The sequence below is a fragment of the Phasianus colchicus genome, chromosome 2, assembly GCF_987193195.1.
Source record: "Phasianus colchicus chromosome 2, bPhaCol1.hap1.1, whole genome shotgun sequence".
NCBI classification, from domain to species: Eukaryota; Metazoa; Chordata; class Aves; order Galliformes; family Phasianidae; genus Phasianus; species Phasianus colchicus.
The window spans coordinates 8,293,383-8,312,189 of record NC_143437.1 but is presented as its reverse complement, the minus strand read 5'-3'; the positions used below and the strand labels follow the sequence as shown (position 1 = coordinate 8,312,189).

The following is an 18,807-nucleotide window of genomic DNA, read 5'->3' as shown; positions in this document are numbered from 1 at the left end:
AACAATTTCATAGCACTCCAAAAATCGTATGAACCAAAGAAATGCACTGCAAAGGACATTCTTTTCCCCTCCTTCCCTTTACCATCTCCAAGAGGTCTGTGAAAACCTCTACCACCTCAACTCTACTACTATGGGAAGTACCACCTAATTAACTCAAGCTACAAAGCTTGACAACAAACAACCTCTCCCACGTACTGACTTCAGTCAGTAGAAAAACCATACTGTTGTACAGGTGTAAAAGTGTCTGTTTAATGAAGAAAAATACTAAATTCTATTCAAGGAGTGAAACTAGGAAGACTTCCTCATATACCAGGAATGCCATTCTCCTGTTCAAAACAATTTAGAAATTCAACTTTACTGAACATACAGCGAAGATACTGAAGTCATTCCATGTGTTTGCTGTTATTTTGCTCTCACATGGACTCTGTACTTGGAAGAAGTGAGAGCAGAAAATCCTCTGAAAATGGGTCACAGATAGCAGATGACAACAGATCTCTTTGTTTCTCAGCTTTACCTGCAACAGAGTAGTTATTACTAAGCCTCTGCACTAATGCAGCCCCAAGTCAGTGAAGAAGCCCTGCAAGAGCAAACACACCTGAGCTGCACTCCAAGCTCCAGAGGCCTGCGTGCATCACACCAAGTGCATCAGATCTACCCACACACAGACCACCAGAGGAGGCTTACACAGTTGGAGCAATCTTTGCCAAATGAGTAACAGGTGTTTGTACTATTAGCATAGAAATGAGCAGCAAAAAAGAGAAATCTGGTTACATTTTTAATTAAGATTTGATTTTTTGGTAGTTCATGAAGATTACTAGTAGCTGTTATAAGTGTGCTATGCATCACGTGGTTCTTCAAAGTAGGCATATTGATACATGACATCCCACCCACCTACTAAAATATTAGGGGCTTTCTAAATTCAATTAATGAATAATCAATTGCCTCTAATTACATAAAAACATACCTGAGCTACTAAAAAAACAGAAATGAAGCCATATCTCTGAAACAGATTCTATAGACAGAAAGCAAAACTTCTATTTGAGAACATTTTCTGAACTACAGCAAAATAATTAATAATAAAAATCAGGGTTATTAGCAGAAGGTCTAGATATACCAGTTTCTTCATAACATTTAACACCTATGCAGGATCACATAGCTGAAGTTTAGAAATAAACACTAAAAAATTAGATCTGGCCATTAGAGTAGGAAATATATTTAAAAAGTCCTGTATAAAAACCATCAGCACTTCATGCACTTACCTACCTACCTTCATTTTCTAAGCTACGATTCTTATTGTTCTTTCTTATATCTACAACTTTATCCTGTTTTAAACTCTTGCAGATTCGATGTCATCTTAAAAACTGACTTCTGATCCTCTCAATCTCAAGCCTTCTCAATAGGCTTCAAGAAGTGCTCAAATTCTACTACTGTTTCTGGGATTTAAACCAGCAATTATATAGTTGTGTTTTTTTTTTTTTAATTTATTTTTTACAAGTAAACATCGTAAATTGTAAACATTTCAGGAATTACTTTCGCTCGAGATATATTTTCTGTATAAAAATTGTAAGCAAGTGCATTTAGAAAGAAAACCTGTCTTTTACATGGAGAGGATAAAAAAACCTCCACAAATCATTGAAAATTGCATGTAAAAACTTACCAAAAATAATTTAGCAATTTCTATAGATAGCCATGAAGAAAAGCTAACCCAAACTATAGTTACAGAACACTGCCAGCTATTAAAAGAGAATTCATTTTAAATTAAAATTTAAAAAAGCCACACAACAGAAAACAGGAATTATTCTGGCAGAGTACACTTCAAAACTACTAGGTGCCTTGAAAAATAACATTTAATCATCACAAAATAGAGATCAAAACAGTTTGAGTATTAATTGTGTTGTTCTGTTACACCCATTTGCATGTTACTTCGTTTTAGTGAATGCAAGGTCTGTAAATTGCATTTCAATTAATATCTGAATGCCTCATCTGTGTGCACACTGAAGTTCATTACTTCTTTTGCACTTAATTTGTTTCTACTTCTGCAGCTTTTGGGCTTACAGCTCTACACAAAAGACATTCACTAATAAAACATGTGAGATTCATTAAAGAATATTTAAAAAAAAATGACACCAACACCTCACTACCCCAGAAATAGTGGCAACTGAAGATGTAAAATAGCAAGAATATTCTGAGACGATTAAAAAACCCACAAGGAAATCTGAAGACTGTGAAAAAATTGACAGGAAAAAGAGCGTTAAATTTAGAGTGAATTTCTCTGGAACTTTGAACAGGTGTTAAGGCTAATAAATCAGAAAAATAACACAGATACAGCACATGCCTTGAGGGTAAAAGAGAGCACAGATTTAGGACGCAGAAACTCAAACAGTTTACGTTGTTCATAGATCCCCACAGCGCCAACAATCTGAAGACAGTGATATGATTTAACAATGTTAGGAATACAACTGAGGACCAACACATGCTGCCAAGAACACCAGAAGAATTTCTATCCAGAAGCAGAAGATTTATTTTAAAAGCTAATAAACGCAAGGAAAAGGAGATGTAAAAAAAGACATGGAGAAAAGAAAGCATTTCTCATTTCTCTTGCTTAGTTTTGTATAGTTACATTTTGCTTGGAAGACAAAGTTTTAACAAACAGAAACACTATTTAAGCCCAGAAAAAAGAATCACAGAACTATTAAGTTTTGTTAACTTGAAAAACTTCAGTGTTGCCTTCAGTTAAAACATCACAAAAGGCAGTGCAGTCTTAAACCAGCGTTACTCCATCTGGGACTAATGATACCAGGAACATATTTTAAATAAAGTGACAAACATTCACTACAAATCAGTTTCAACATTAGGTATGTTATCCCCAGCAATAAACTAAGCAGCACAAACTTGGACAGAAAAGGATGGAGAATGAAAACAGAGCCTTACCCACAGAAGAAACTTCGACTAGCTTAACTGAAATCCATTAAACCAATATAAACCTGCTACGCTGGCAGACAAATCAGTTTATAGCACGCTTATATTGGTTTTGCTGAAAACTGATAAGCAATCAACTTAAAGATAACTGATAATGCTTAGTGAAAAAACATCTCATGCGGGCCCATATCAGCTTTTGGATAAATGTAGAACTTAAATAAAATTAATTAAGTCCGATGCAAAAAAAAAAAAAGGTCAGAGTTACTGGTATAAAGCATCTTAGCATGCTCTGGAACGGTCTGCCTGGACAACAAGCTCCCTGGCACTGATGAGGCACCTCTCACAGCAAGGCAGACCTCTGCTTTCATTTGCAGCCGTTTGGCTTTAAATTCATCCCCAGACCAGAACTTAGGTCCAATCTTCATTCACAGCACGAGCGTATCGCTGTTAAGCAGTATAAATCAGCATTGAGCAGTACGAGGTCGAGAACAAACTCAGCAGAACGATACCTTTTGAACCCTGACACCGCTGCTTCCGATACTTCAGGAGCTGTCAGAGGGTCGGTCGATCAAACCACGGGAAGCCTGGAATTGGGGCACAAGGACGATTAGCAACAAGGCTCGTACAGTGAGAACGCTCTGCGTGCCGCGTGGTCGTGCTTATGCTTAACACCACTGCCCCAAAGGAGGAACTGATTTCTGACTGAGGAACTGACAGAAGTCAGCCTACGTGCTGCCCAAGGTGTTAAAAAAAAAAAAAAACCACCTGTAAGGGGCTAAACAGGATTAAAAGCTAATCCTGCTGAAAAGTGTCGGGGCACGCGAGCCTTCGGCACAGGCTGAGCTAAATTACAGGATTTGTTCTGTGAGGAACCTCGTCAAGGCCTGAGGAAGAAAACACCACACGGTGCGGTTAAGCCAGCAGCTCACTGACAGAGCTGCCCACAGGACAACCAGAGGCCGCCCCTGAGAGGAGTGTATCAGAGCACAGAGAGCCAGCCAGGCAGGAAGGCAGGGGAAGGCCGGGGCAAGCGGGCCTGAGGAGCGCGGCCGTGCCGAGGCCCTCAGCAGCACTGTGCAGCCGACAGGGCCTGAAGAGATGGAGGGAATCCCGCGTGTCACCCGCACGCCGTTCCCGCTGCAGCGTCGCCTAGCAACCACCGCAGCACCGCTACCTGCGCACGCGCAGCAGCCCCGTATTCTCGCGACGCGCGACGTCCCCTTCCTTCCTCTGCAGCCGGCGATGACGCCTCCCCTCGCGCGCATGCGCACAATTGGCTCCTCTTGAGTGCCCTCTACCTGACGCACGCGCAAGGCAAAGAGCCAACATTGCCCTAACCTCAATCTTCCCGGAGCGCATGCGCAGCTCTCGGAGCAGCTCATCGCCCCCCAGTGGGGGCGGACGGGATCAATGAACGGGCCGTAGGGGCGGAGCGCCGGGAAAACGGCACCAATAGCGTGCGGGGGCCTGGCGTGCGTGCCCCGAGGCACTCTGGGACCTGTAGTTCGGCCCCCGCCACAACAATACAGGGCGACGCGACTCGCGACTACAGTCCCCATGCAGCTGCGCGCTGCGACGCGCCCCGCCCCTCCGCGGTGCCTTAGCGCGACGCCGCCGGCGGTCGCAGTCGCGCCGTAGAGGTGACCTCGAGGCTGCTGCTCGGCCCGCCGCTCCCAGCCATGGTCGGTACCGTTCGACGCGGCGCCGGCGGTCGTGGGCCGCGGGAGGTGGTTGGGGGAGGGGGCTGGGGCTCGGGGCTCCTTCGGGCGGAGGCGATCTCGAAATGGCGGCGGTTCCCCCGGGCTCCCTGCGGCGCGGAGCCCTTCCCGCCGCGCCCGTCCTGCCGAGCGCTGCGGCTGTCCTCGAGACGTGAAGGAGGAGCGCCGCAGGCTCGGAGCCGAGCGGCCCCGTTCGTCGCCGTAAGGGCGGCTGTTCGCCCCGGGCTCCCGGGTCGTTGGGGACACGCTGCGGCTCTGCCCAGAGGCCTTGTTTGCCCCTTTAACAGGCAGCTTCGTTACTCACATCTTTGCTTTCCTATATATCTATTAAAAGTCTCTGCATGCCCTAAAATGGCTTATTTTTCCAGCACCTTTCAAGAAGTACCCCAAGTCTGCAAAACCTCATCAGTGCTGCTTCTCATCTCACGTTTCTGTTCATAATGTGGCGGCTCCTGAGAGCCCACAAGACACAGCATCTCATTTTGCACGTGATCTTTCCAAACTGGTTGCCATGAACCTGCTGGTCGCACTGGAAGCATTTGTTTAAAGCTCCATTTTGATGCTCAGACTCATTAGAACATCATTGTTTTCATCCTTTCATTCCCCCAGTGTTCTATCTACATATTTGCTGTCAGCATTGAACTTCTGAAACAGAATCCTGCGTCTACTGATGCAACTGCTGTTAGCTGAATGACGTGGAAAAAGTTAGCGGGGGCACCTGGCTGAAGGTCACTGCTGAAGGAAAGAATTCCCTTGGAGTTCTGCCCCCTTCCTGCTGATGCACTCTGCCACATTCCCAGATACATCTGCTGTCAGTGCCCTCTGCTCCTTCAGGGGAATAAAGGGAAGGTTTCATAGAATGGCCTGGGTTGAAAAGGACCTTAAAGATCATCTAGTTTCAACCCCCCTGCTATGCACAGGGTCATCAACCACTAGACCAGAGCCACATCCAGCCTGGCCTTGATTTTAGGCTCCAAACTTCTGAGGACACTGTGACTAGTTAGCTTCACTGATATGCTCCAAGTATTGTCAGGCATGGTGGGATAGCTTGGTTGGCTTTGTTGGTCAGGAATAACACTGATAGCAACTTGGCAGACAGCAAGTAGCTGCAATATTGCTTAATCTGGTCCTTAATAACTAATCAGTAATTCAAAGCTCATCACTTGCGTAAGCAGGCTACAGATTTTTCTCATTCCTACATCTAGTAGATGATGGGTTAACACTGCTTTTTAACTGAATTTCATAATCTCCTGATATGTTTTGCCATGTAGTACTATTATCATTTGCAGCACTGATATTTTAAGTCTGCTGATACCAGCAGTAATCACAAAAGTCAGTTAGACACTAAGTTCCTGAGTCCCAGCTGGGGACTGGAACCATTAAACCCATTATTTCCTCATTTTATGGCAGAATATTTACCTTTAATCGGTGATAATCTAAGGGGGTGGGAATGCAACATGTTTATTGAATGAGGACAAACATCAGAGGTCACAGCATTCACACTTCTTTTTCCCACTATCTTTACTGCTCTTTATTTCTTGAAACTTTTTAACCATGTATCTGACATACTCAGAGTAGAAAAGGCTTGGGAATTAAATGCTCAGTTACTTTTTTCCTACTTCAAATACACCCGAGTAAATGAAGGTCACCTCTGCAGTTACTAAAGCATGACACTGTTCTCATTGAAGCCCTGTGCACAAGCCAAGTCACGGATTAAAGTGCCTGAATATGAATGTGTGTGCACCTGCAACTCCCTCACTGCAGGGACACTGTTAGCTTGGGAGCTACATGCTTCTCCAAACTCCCTTCCTCAGCTGCTCAAGGATAACAGTGCTTATAAGTGATATGACATAAGCTTGCTAGGGAGAGTTAGCTACCTTCTGCTTTTGTAAGAAGCAGAAGAGTTTCAGTGTTTTGATCAACTTCTGGAGTCAAGAGATGAGAATCCTGATCCAGAGATTGTAGAATCAAAGAGAAGAGAATCCAATTACTGCTCAGTTGCTGATGATAGGTGGGAAGCTTTGGGTTGAGTATAATGTAGTGAAGGCTTGGAGAGAGAGAAAACTAACTAGGCAATGCTGCTTAGTTTTTGTTAGCTGCTGCATTTCTTCCAGGCCAAAATGGAGAGAGGAACACGGAGGGACAGCAGTAAACAAACATTTTTTGAGAGGGTGGAGGTGAGTCAGACTGAGGGCTTTTTTTTTTAAGCAAGGGTAAGTGTTGAGGCTATTTTAGTACAAAAAAATAACCTACTTCTTGCCTTTTTTTTTTTTTTAATCTCCTGTTCCTTTCCTATCCTGTTGCTGGGCTAAATGCTTGCTAGTGAATACAATGGAGCTTTTTTGTTTGGATCACACTAACACACAAAACGTAAAGCATACAGTTTAAGAAGTTTGCTGAATTTTGTCTCCGTTTTGTGACGCAACTGTAGATAGGATCTTTCTCCTTAGCAACTTGTGAGCCCAACATCTTAAAATCATCTACAACAGCAAAAATTCTGCAGCACCAAATTTATAATGGAGTCAGGCTACCACAAAGCTCAAAGCAAATGCATTCTCTGATTAGAGTAAGAGCAGAAGCAAAGCTGCTTCTGACAAGTTATTTGCAATACCAGGCAAAATATTACAGGGAATACCAATAGTCATATAAAGGAAAAAAGTTGACTCACCCAGCTGGTGATGAAGGACTCCAGTTGTAGAATATTCCTCACTAAGCAGCCTTCATCTAAGAGACCTTCTTTCCCTTGAGGCCAGCCCTTAAATGAGCCAAGGGCTGGACCCTGCATCCAACTCCCTTCCAGTCACGTGGAAAGCACTGGAAGATTGTTTGCACCTGTGCTTCCTGGGCCAGGCATACCCCGTCACCAGGTGCTCAATCATCAGTTCAGGCCATGAGCTGACAGCTCCATTACACATCCCTTGCAGGATGGCTTCTTCTGTAGCTCCTGATACGGTATTTTACCAGGCCAAGTTTCTGCAGTACAGTAATTTTCCAGTACTTAACAAAATGCTAAGATTAGCAGCCTTAAAACAGTATTCATTGTTCCATTTCCTAAATAAAAAGTAGATTTTCCTTCAAAACACACTGAAGTTGGTTCTTAGACCTGGTATGCTTCTGAGTCTGCATTGCCTATCATCATTCAGACACTGTAGCACATTTGTAGCATATAATTTCCAAAACAATACATTGGAACTAGTTTTGAGAGTTAAAATGGGAAGAATTGATTGTCTCCTCTCCTTCTTGTTCCTCAGTTTTTATGAGGTTTGTGGGATGAGACTCGCAGTAAGATAGGTTCAAATGAACACAGTGCAGCTCAACACCATAACTGGCAGCTAATTAACCAAACATTTAAAGAGTATTAGGAATAATAAAGGCAAAATCACGTTGAATTCTAACTCTGCATATTCAATAGATTAACTTTATCACTTGTGCTCTCATTTTATCTAGTGCAGTGTAGGGACAGCTCCTATGAAGCCTAATTTTTATGATCATCTCATGTTAGTTTGATGCAGCTGTGCTTGGCTGGTGACTATGGCAGAGAGTATGCAATCAAATCATAATCACAGACTCATAGTATCATAGACTGTCCTGGGTTGAAAAGGACCACAATGGTCATCTGGTTTCAACCCCCCAGCTATGTGCAGGGTGGCCAACCACCAGCCCAGGCTGCCCAGAGCCACATCCAGCCTGGCCTTGAATGCCTCCAGGGACGGGGCATCCACAACCTCCTTGGGCAACCTGTTCCAGTGCATCATAGCAGGAATGTTGGTTGGAAAGACCTCCTGGTCTGACCTCTGCCTTGCTCTTGAGTCTGGAGGTTGTCTGATCCAGCCAAATAGAAAGTCTTTTGCTCCTTCCAAGTGAGGTCATGCATGTTATTGTTTTTTTGGTTTTTTTTTTGTTTTGTTTTGTTTTGTTTTGTTTTTTTATCTGGATCTTAAAAACCATTAAGGGAGAAGGGTGCACAAATTCTCTGTGTACCTGGTTCCAGTGAAGCAGTACAACCCTAGTTGAGAATTCTCCTCCTAATGTCCATGCTCAGCCTCCCGAGCCATGATCTGTGTCCCACTCCGCCATCTAAGAAGTGTTCAGCAGCAATATTTTTGTAGCCCTCCTTGAAGCATTAGCAGGCTGCTGTTGGGGCACCCTCTGTTCTCTACCTTTCCAGACTACGCCCAGCTTCCTCATCCTCATCTTACAGGACACGCACACAGGGCTGCAGCCACCCATGTCATCTTGCCTGGATCCTTTCAGCATCACTTGAAACTCAGGATCCCAAAGCTGGATCTGTATTTCAGCTCCAACCTCTTTGATGCTGAGCAAAACAACCACCTTTGGTCCGTAAGCTCTGCTTTGTAGTGGAGCTCTGTATGCAATTAAATTACTTCTGACATAATTGAATGTTGTGTTTTGTCCATAACTGAAATGATAATCTTTTAATTAATTGTAAAAGTGAGTGTAGAATTCCAGCAGTATGGTCCAAGCCTTCCTGTCTTAACAGTTTTCCCCCTCTTGCCTCTAGGGAAAAAGAGTGATACAAAAAGCAGGCTTAAAGAATATTGGATTATGAATAGCCTTTAGCATGTTTTGCCCTTTCAGTATTAACGTTCTGTTTAACAGAATGGACTTTTGCTACAGAGTAAGCCTTGTGGTGTTTGCATTGTGTTTTTTGGTTGTTTTCTTTTTTTTTTTTGTTAGTTACAGTACAACAGCATGTTGGCATAATGTCCTCCCAGTCTTTGGGGGTTTTTGATCAGTTTGGATATTGGTGTCTGTTTTTGCCCATAATTGCTGTGGATTTGCTGCGTAACAGGTTAGTGAGACATTGGTTTTAAGATTCCTTGACTTACAGCATTCAGCAAATCTTCAGTTTCAAGTAAGCATTCAAAATAGTTCATAAAAAAAAAAAGTCTATGTTTTCAGAATCTGAAAACAGGCAAAGTACAACAGCTGCTGAAAATTGTGGGTTTGGAAGTATAAGTGGGTAGTCTAATGGGTCGGGTGTGTATTGCAATGCCTTGTGCCAAAAAAGTAGCATTGTTTAAATACATATCATGTTTTTCTTATTGTGATCCTCGGAATTTTGGAAACTTTTCTGGGAGCATTTATTCTTGGGGATATCTTTTCAAGCATGGTCTGTTTCTGTAAGCATAGGCAGAGAAGATTCTGGAGTTTCCAGTATGATCCCAGGAGCTGGCCTTGATCCATTTTTAAGCATGTGATTTCATCCAGGTTAAATAATCTTAACCTCATTTCTGTAGTAACCATAAATTTTTACCACTGTGAGGTGCTGTGAACCTGCACTGCGTGGCTGTAGCTCAGTCTCCCCAACTTTCTTCCAGGGTGAACCCATCAGAGTCCTGGTGACCGGAGCTGCCGGGCAGATTGCTTACTCCCTGCTCTACAGCATCGCCAAGGGAGATGTCTTTGGCAAAGAGCAGGTGAGTGTTAACTGAATTGCTGTCTGCCTCTGCTGCGCAGAAATGAATAATCTAATGCCAGAATTAATGTTTGACCACTACACAAGTGATTTATTCTGTGAGAGTCCTGCTCAGTTATGCAAGCTTTCAGTACTTGGTTGTGCTGAAGTTTTAAGTTGATATTCCTTACACAAGATAAATTTCTAGTAGATAACAAGACAAATTAATTTTCAAAGCAGATGAGTCTACGACCAATTCAGAGTAAACTGTTTCTTTCTTTGCAGCCTCTTATACTTGTGCTGCTGGATATCACTCCTATGATGACTGTTTTGGAAGGCGTAGTGATGGAGCTGCAAGACTGTGCCCTGCCGCTGCTGAGAGGTGCCCTAAAGGCATTTTTGTTGTACCTATATTGTGTTCTAACACAGCTGCTGGATTTAGAAATTGCAGTCGCTGGCATTAAGCAGAAGAATGTATTAGATGATGCTTTCTTATTTTTATTTTTTGTGGATGTTAAATTAATTTGACTTAGACTTCATACTAGGAAGAAAGTCATCAAGTGAGTTTTGTATAAAGAATTCACTAAGTTCCTGGTTTATGTTGTCTAAGCCTGGGTAGCTAGCACATTCAACAAATTGTCAGGTACTTGTACATTTATCTATTGTATTCTGGCCTAAAGGTGAAATAACTTTGAATCTTTAGTTATGCCTGCATATTCTTACCAAGCCAAAAAACAATTCTTGAGATGTATTTTCTCATACAGACGCACTGAGAAAATACTCCTCATGTAATATTTAAGTTCCTCTATTCTAAACGAACACAAGAAAGGGAGTCAGTAGATGCCACTGTGATTATTACAGTACTTACATGAAAAGCTTGTAGCTTCTAGCTCTTGTACAAATCAACCCTTCTTCAGTTTGAATTTTTAGAGGAATGGAAATCTTCATTTGTACTTGGCACTGTAAATTAATGTTTTGGGTTTTTTTGTAAAAGTGAAGAGCAATTTGTGCATACTTACACATTTACATGTTTGTATATATGTATGAATATATATACATATAAAAAGAAGGCATCTTCTGACACATCTTTCTCCCATGCTCAGAATTTATAGCTAAAGTTTTAAATAAATATTTGCATATAGAAACTGTTGAATAGTAAGTGTTTCATCTTTGGATTTAATGCCAAATGGCTTTGCTTGCGTTTTTTGGAACAGAAAGGTGCTGCTGTTTTCAGATGATATTTTTTATATATATATATAAACATTTTGCTATGAAAGTTAGATTTTTCTTTTCTCCTTCCCTTTTCTAGAGGTCATTCCAACAGACAAGGAGGAAGTTGCATTCAAGGACCTTGACATAGCGATTCTGGTTGGCTCCATGCCGAGGAGGGAAGGCATGGAGAGGAAGGATTTACTAAAAGCAAATGTGAAAATTTTCAAGTCTCAGGGTGCAGCTTTGGACAAATATGCCAAAAAGACTGTCAAGGTGAATATTGAAATTGAATTTTAAAAATTCAGCTCTGAATCATTTAGAGATCTAAATATATTGTGGTATGATTCTGTGGAAGTAGGAACCTATTCAGTGCAGGCATTTTGTTTCTTAAGTCCTGGAGACTATAACACAGTGAGGGTTTGATGAGATATGGCGTGTTAAATTGGTAGATGATTTTAGTCCTTAATTCATTCAGTGAAAAAGGTACATTGAAGTGCAATATTCCATAAGCGCCAGTAATACTTAAAATAAAAATATTATAAAGAAAAATCTTCTCTTTGTTGTCTCTTCTCAGGGAGAACTCTTTTATCTGCATGCAGCTGTCTACTTCATCAGTGGCTTTAACATAATGACCCTTAACTTCAGTATCAATATGGAATTACAGTTGCACAAAAGATCAGCTCATTTCAGTTGTTTGCATCTTGGTCTTTGGAGCATTGGAAGCTTTTAATTGTTCTCTTTCAGATTGTTTCAGCGCAGTTAATGGGATCATGTGGCTGCTCTCCTACTGCTCTTAATCTTAGACCCAGACTCCAACTGTGCTTTGTAACTGACTTTTTAATGTCTACTTCCTCTGCTGATGAACTTCCTACTGCTTCTAAAGACTTGTTTGCTTCTTTATACAGCTGGAATAAAAACTATCAGTATAACTGTTGCAGAGTAATGGAAAATTTACTGAACTCATTTTCAGAAGGGGAAATATAAAGGAAGGTTTGTAGATTAGCTTGTGTGATTGAGATTACGTAGAGCTAGACGTTAATCATTTGAGGCATATTGGTAGATGAAAGATGAATAAAAAAACAGTTTTCCCATAGTAATAAATTGATCTGACTTTCAGCAATATTTCACTTCTAACTGCCTATGAATACTGAGATAAGCAACTCCTCTGGCTTTCTTAATTATAAAGGAAATACATAATGCAGTGACAGCCAGTCTCGGAATAGTTTTTAAGGCGATGGTGGTTTAGTATTGTTGCAGACAACCAGGAGTTTGTTTCTCAGAGGCAAAGCCATTGCATTTATACAGTGTTCTCATATTACATTGGAAGGAGTTGTTTTGCAGAAATAGCGATTTTGACTAAATACATGTTGCTGCTTCATCATTCCATAATTCCTCTTCTTCTTTTTTCTTTTTAGGTGGTGGTAGTTGGGAATCCAGCAAATACTAACTGTTTGATTGCATCAAAGTCAGCCCCTTCAATACCAAAGGAAAATTTCAGCTGCTTGACTCGCTTGGATCACAACAGAGCTAAATCTCAGGTAAAAAGAACCTATTTATATAGAATGCCTTCTGTGGTCTGTGCTAAATACAATGAGAGCTGTGCTTTCAAAGAAGCTTGTGAATCAAGAGGCTGAAGCTAATTCAAAGGGCGTGTTTAATTTCCAATTAGATTGCTCTGAAGCTTGGTGTGACTTCTAATGATGTGAAGAATGTCATCATCTGGGGCAACCACTCCTCCACTCAGTATCCAGATGTTAACCATGCAAAGGTGAATGTGAAAGGAAAGGAAGTTGGAGTTTATGAAGCTATAAAAGATGACAGCTGGCTGAAGGGAGACTTTATCCTGGTAAGATCTTGACTTTTAGTGATCATTCTGTACTTAGGATTTCTCCCAGCTTCATGTGAAACTGTAAACTACATAACTGGCTGATTGGAGCAGCTATTCCTGTCTCAGAATTTATCCATTTAGGTAGAATAAACTCTCTGCAGATACTTGTTCTCAGTTAGTTATTTGCTCTTGAAAAACGTAAGGTATTGTGATATTTGTGTAAACACTACTAGAAAAAAACACTTAAGAGTATTCAAATGATACAACACAAAATTTTGGTCATAGCTTTGTTGCAACTCATCTGCCACACAAGCACAAGTTTACTGGTGGTTTAATAGATGAAGAAGGATCATCTTTCCTGTGCTGCTCCCACCCAGCCACCAAAAACAGCTTAACACAGTGTGTGAACATCCTCTTCTCTCCTCTCCAAGAGGAGAGGAAAGATACTGTGTACAAGTTTGTCAATGTGACAAGCAATATGCAGCTGAAGGTGACTGTTACCTGGATTGCATGCATCATTAGTGGTGATGAGATGTGGTATCACCACTACGAGCCACAGTCAAAATGGCAGTCTGTGGAATAGTGACGTGTCAGTTCCCTATTGAAAAAAGTAAAAAAATGCAGTCCAAAGTATGTAAAGTGATGTGCACTGTCTTTTGGGGTAGGAAAGGGGTGATCTTTCTGGGTTTCCTGGAACCTGGACAAACCATCGACTCTGACTGCTGTGTTGTAGTTCTGTCTAATCTGGAGGTTCTAACTTCTAAAGTCAGAGAAGACAACCTTTCTCTTGCAACACAGTAACACCAGGCCCAATGCCAGTTTGAAGACCATAGAGCACATTGCCCATCTTGGATGAACTGTCCTGGCACACCTATCATTTAGTCTGGAGTCGGTGCCTTCTGCCTTCTGTCTGTTCATCCAATAGAAGATGGACTGTTGTGGGCAGCACTTTCCTACCAACAGTGCAGTCTTGCAGCTGTGCATCAGTGGGTCACCTCCACTGGTGCAGTTTTATAACTGCAGTATGCAGGCTCTTGTTCATCCCTGGCAAAAAATGCATTGCTAACGGTGGTGACTGTGTTGAAAAATAGTGTTTTGTAACTGAGATTTTGCTCTACCAAACAGTATCAGTGTGCTTTTTGTATCAGTTGCAGTTTCTATGGAAATGGATGGGTGACATTGCTTTCAGAGCAACCTGCATATGAGCAAACCTTTGAAATATGACATTGTGTTCTTGTCCTGGCAAAACTCTTGATTGTATTTCTGCTCTGTATTCCGTGTTTATTTACTGATGGAATAGTATATTGACTGATGAAATTAATGTTTGTAAGTTGGAATTTCCTTATGGAATTTACTTGCAATGTTTAGGCCAAATTGTGACTTTTTTTTTTCCTGCTTCATAATTTAGCATTTTTTAATTGCAGACTGTTCAGCAACGTGGAGCAGCTGTTATTAAGGCTAGGAAGCTGTCCAGTGCGATGTCAGCTGCCAAAGCTATCTGTGATCATGTGAGAGACATCTGGTTTGGCACTCCAGCGGTAAGATGTAGCTCTTGAAAAAGCACTTGTTTGCCTAATGGTTTGATTACATGTCAGTGTTGTTGACCTTGAGCATGCGTGTTGAGAGGGGGATGAATGGCTCTCTTCTGGTATAATGCATGTCATACATGATGCAGTATATTGGAAGGTAAAGTTTTGCTTTCTTCCATCAGTGAAAAATTTGTTTGTCCTCGACTCTTCTGTTTTCAGGGAGAATTTGTTTCCATGGGAGTCATTTCTGATGGCAATTCTTACGGTGTTCCTGAAGACTTGCTATATTCATTCCCTGTTGTGATCAAGGTAACTATTTAAATCTAAGTCAGCTCTGCTAGACCTTGCTAAACTGTCCTATAAAACGGCATTACTATCAGTGTAAAACTGCAGTGACTGGTAGTGTTAGCAGTCTTTCACAGAAGAAACCATTATTCACTATTTTGGAAGTAGCAGTCAAAGAAAAACTGATAGAAAAGTAGCCTGACTAGCTATTCCTGGTTGTCTTCTTTATCTGAAAGCAAAATTCAGTTTAGTTGATCTGGTTTTAAAGGTCAAACACAATCTATGTGGTCAGAAACAAGGTTTATGATAGAATCAAGAGTAAGACTGCTTTTTCACGAGTATAAAACAGTAGGAAAGCAGGATTTTTCATGTAGCTGTGAATAACTTGTAATCTTATGCAGGTACTAACTTGATGTTGTACATGAGTATAAACGAGCAAAGTTTTAAATGAAGGTGACATTTACTTCTCTGCAGCGCTTTCACTGCAAAGCTCCCTTTGTGCAAACTGAATGAAGCTTGCTCTCAGACGGTGTTTTTGTTTTGTTTTCAAACAGGACAAGACCTGGAAGTTTGTTGAGGGTCTTCCTATTAATGACTTTTCTCGTGAGAAGATGGATCTGACTGCTAAGGAGTTAACTGAAGAGAAGGAGACAGCTGTGGAATTCCTCTCCAGTGCATGACTAGATGATCCAGAAATGCAAAGCCATTTGAGAGTGGAAGAATCTAAAAGTCGTCTCTAAGTGTGCAACCAACCACTATTATTGTATTCAAGTCAACTGTCTGTGGCAATTGTGCATTTTGAAGTTCATATGCTTACTGGTACTGCTGGGCCTATTGAGTCATTAGCAGAAAGATTATTAAATAAGTCAAGTTAGTTTGTTGACCAAACTTTATCTGTTCAATATTAATTGCTTTCTGTGTACGATACAGAATAATTGCATAATTGTTTGCCTATGCCTTGGCTACTAACGCACAATTTCAGTTTTGATTAGAATTTGGCACTGTTGGAACACATCATGATCTGTTATCACTTCAACATCCAATGGTTCAGCTAAGAAGGAAATTAAAATGCCAGTAGTTCTCCTTGAACTAGTCGTTCAGTGACTCAAGTCTATCAGCGGATAGGCTCCAGATATATACTGTTCACTCTGGTCTTGCTTACAATGTTTATCAATAGAAATATTAAAAGATGCTTGATCACAAAATGGCTAGAGTGGTCCGTTGTATGTTTTAGTTATGTAGCTAGCAGAACTCAATGGTATAACCAGGAAAAAAAAAAAACCTAGTTTATAGCAGTAAGGAAGCTAGTTTTACTTCATTCATCTCTTCTGGGTTAAAATCTATATGTCAACATCAACAGGAAAGCAATAGGCAGATTTCTACTTTGGCAGAACAGCTCAAAAGCAGTGTTGGTGCTGAAGATCAGTACTAATTTGGTTGTGGCTTCAAAGGCAGTTGGAGCCTTTTGTCCCAGGAGACAAGTACTTGCTTGGTTAAGAGCACATGAGATTAATGTATGTGCTTGAGAATTCTTGCTGCAGCCTACAGGCACTTAGCTGCAGGAAGCTACTTCAAATACATCATACTGTAACTGTAACTACTCTTTTCCCAACACAGGTGCATCTCATACACCATGTCAGTGCTAAGTCCATGTCTGTCCTGTTCCAAATCAAAAGAAGAGTGAAAAAATAAAACCATTCTAACAAAAAAATAAATAAACAAAAAGAGAAGGCTTAACAGCTCTAACTGAATTCTAAGAAAAAGGAAGGGCTTCTGTGGGGATTTACTAACTAGAATATAAAATACCAGCAGTCATCAGTAAGCTAATCCTTAATTAAGTTATTCTCGTAACACTACTGTAGCTGTTAAATGAAATCAGGGTAATGCACCAAAGAGCTTCTAAGCATAAATACTTGAAAGGGAAAAACAAGCATTTCAGAACATAGGAAATACTGCAGCACTGTTTGGGGGCAGGCAGGTAGTACACACACTGCATTTAATAAGTGCATGTTTTTTTTCCTTCCTCTGCACCCTTTGAAGCTTACCTGTGGAGCAAAGATGAGGAGTGAATGTTGTGCATTTGTATTTTCATGCCCATTTGGGAACTTACACAGAAATTTAGGAGCTGGGGAAAACTTCTGATTTCCTTCTGAGTGCTCTGAGTGCCTTCTGGTGCTCCGTGCAAAGTTATTTCAACATGAGCCCAGGAACCAAAGGCTTTTGGTCCAATAAGTAGCATGGTGCATCCTGTTAGAAGGCAATGCGTGTCACAGGGGTGACATGGGGGTAACAGCTCCCTCTGTTACTTTGGAATGGCTGCAGGCTGATGGAAGAAATGAAGAGTGCCTATGTGTTCCTGAAAGCCAGAGATGCTGAATCTTGCTGGTATGTGCAGTGCCATACTGCCAGATATATGGCAAGGCAGGGAAGAAGGGGTTTTTGGTTTAGATTCAAAATTCTGTGGAAGATCTGGCTCTTCAGGATTTGTTGATGTTTGTTGGAAAGCATCCCTCTCCAGGAGAAAACTCACCACAGCAAAAGTGCTTGTGTCACTCGGTATATCAAAACAAGTGCATAATTAAGCTCAGTGCTCGATGGATTCTCTTGTCATCTTATTTACTTCAAGAAGAGAGAAGAAATGAAGCTTTTCCCCACTGAACAAATATATTGATTTCAAACTTTTCTTGCCTTGTCGTTCTTCTAATGCAGATACTCCTCTTGTTATCTTTTTGCAGTGACTGCAGAGGAAACTAGAAACTCCAGCTCTTACAGATGAATCAAAATCAATGTTACACTGATGCTAACTGTGGAGATTCACAATCTGGGCTTATTTATAAGGCATCGTGTCATAGAAAATCAATAGGATTTGAAACTTGATTTGTGCCAGGGGAGGCAAGAGAACTCTGGCAAGTGGAACAGATGCAGCGTGCTCTCAAGGCACCAGATTGTACACAAATGAGGATAGTTGTACTGGAAGAGTTTATTGGCACTATTCTTTCCACGTTTGGGGGAATTTTATTTATATTTATGAATACATTTTGCATTCCAAACAGCAGATCTCAGAGCATTACTGTGGCTCAGATGAAATGAACGAGCGACTCGTGTAAATATAACTGTGTTATACTATCACTATTGCAGTTGAAAATAGAAATAACTGGTTTGTGTTCGAATACCAAGTCGTGTTGAAAAAACATCCTGACATCTTCAAAGCAGCAGCTTCGCAGAGGAGCATGATAAGAAGTGCTACGGTGTCAGAACAGAAGAGGAGCAGAGAGGTGCATAGAAGAAAGTACTCTAAATGCAAGTAAACAAAGTGTAGGCTGAGTTGCAATCTTCAGCTTAGAATTAAGCCCTGTTGTTTGGGTTTTAGAGAACCTTTTATCATGCATATTTACTATTAAAGATGCGAATACATGGCGGCTTCTCTGAGTCTGCTAAGTACAGTCATCGAGTGTTCTGTAGCTAAATGACATAAAAGGCTTTACACAGAGACCTTTGCTTGCTTTTTCTCAAAAACACATATTCATCGTCTGCGTGGGAGTGATTTATTACTTGAATGTGTTAAAAGCTGCATGAACTCAAACCAACTCACAGTTGTGGACCCCAGATGAAATAGATCACAATCTGCAGCCAGCTAGGACTTCTCAGCCATTCTATAGTTCTGCACCGCTGCATCTAAAACCAGAAAGCCCAGAATTGAGACTTTCTAGCCCTAATGTATTCAATGTTTATATCCATATGTTCAGTCATGGTTTTTGGTTCACAATTGTTTCTGAACAAACACTGTCAACCTGAGCCATTTAAAATGGGATCAGCATCCTACCTGGCTGATGTGACCCTAGTGGCAACACCAGCCCTATTTGCAGCACTCTTTCACAAGCCAGTGGGAAAAAGTCC

At 41.2% G+C, this 18,807-nt stretch overlaps 2 protein-coding genes across 12 annotated transcripts in view; one reads left to right on the top strand and one right to left on the bottom strand.

The window, feature by feature from the left end:
* WDPCP (WD repeat containing planar cell polarity effector) overlaps window positions 1–7,380 on the bottom strand; it is a 141,834-nt gene extending 134,454 nt beyond the window's left edge. For 5 of the 11 annotated variants that reach the window (XM_090134673.1, XM_031599201.2, XM_090134675.1 and 2 more), the window contains exon 1: window positions 3,429–3,676. The gene's annotated coding sequence lies outside the window, so the exon portion shown is untranslated. The other 6 variants (XM_031599210.2, XM_090134672.1, XM_031599217.2 and 3 more) reach the window with 6 other exon arrangements.
* On the top strand, window positions 4,452–16,118 carry MDH1 (malate dehydrogenase 1). The gene is made up of 9 exons (XM_031599241.2): window positions 4,452–4,601; window positions 9,980–10,078; window positions 10,342–10,438; window positions 11,366–11,541; window positions 12,684–12,806; window positions 12,938–13,114; window positions 14,521–14,634; window positions 14,845–14,934; window positions 15,465–16,118. The coding sequence occupies exons 1-9, from the start codon at window positions 4,599–4,601 to the stop codon at window positions 15,588–15,590; spliced, it is 1,005 nt and encodes a 334-aa protein (XP_031455101.1). The 5' UTR covers window positions 4,452–4,598; the 3' UTR covers window positions 15,591–16,118.
* The last annotated feature ends 2,689 nt before the right edge of the window (window positions 16,119–18,807 follow it).

Coding starts and splice junctions, on each gene's coding strand:
- MDH1 (XM_031599241.2), top strand. Junction 11,542..12,683: donor ATGCCAAAAAGACTGTCAAG/GTGAATATTGAA, acceptor TTTTCTTTTTAG/GTGGTGGTAGTTGGGAATCC. Junction 12,807..12,937: donor ACAACAGAGCTAAATCTCAG/GTAAAAAGAACC, acceptor ATTTCCAATTAG/ATTGCTCTGAAGCTTGGTGT.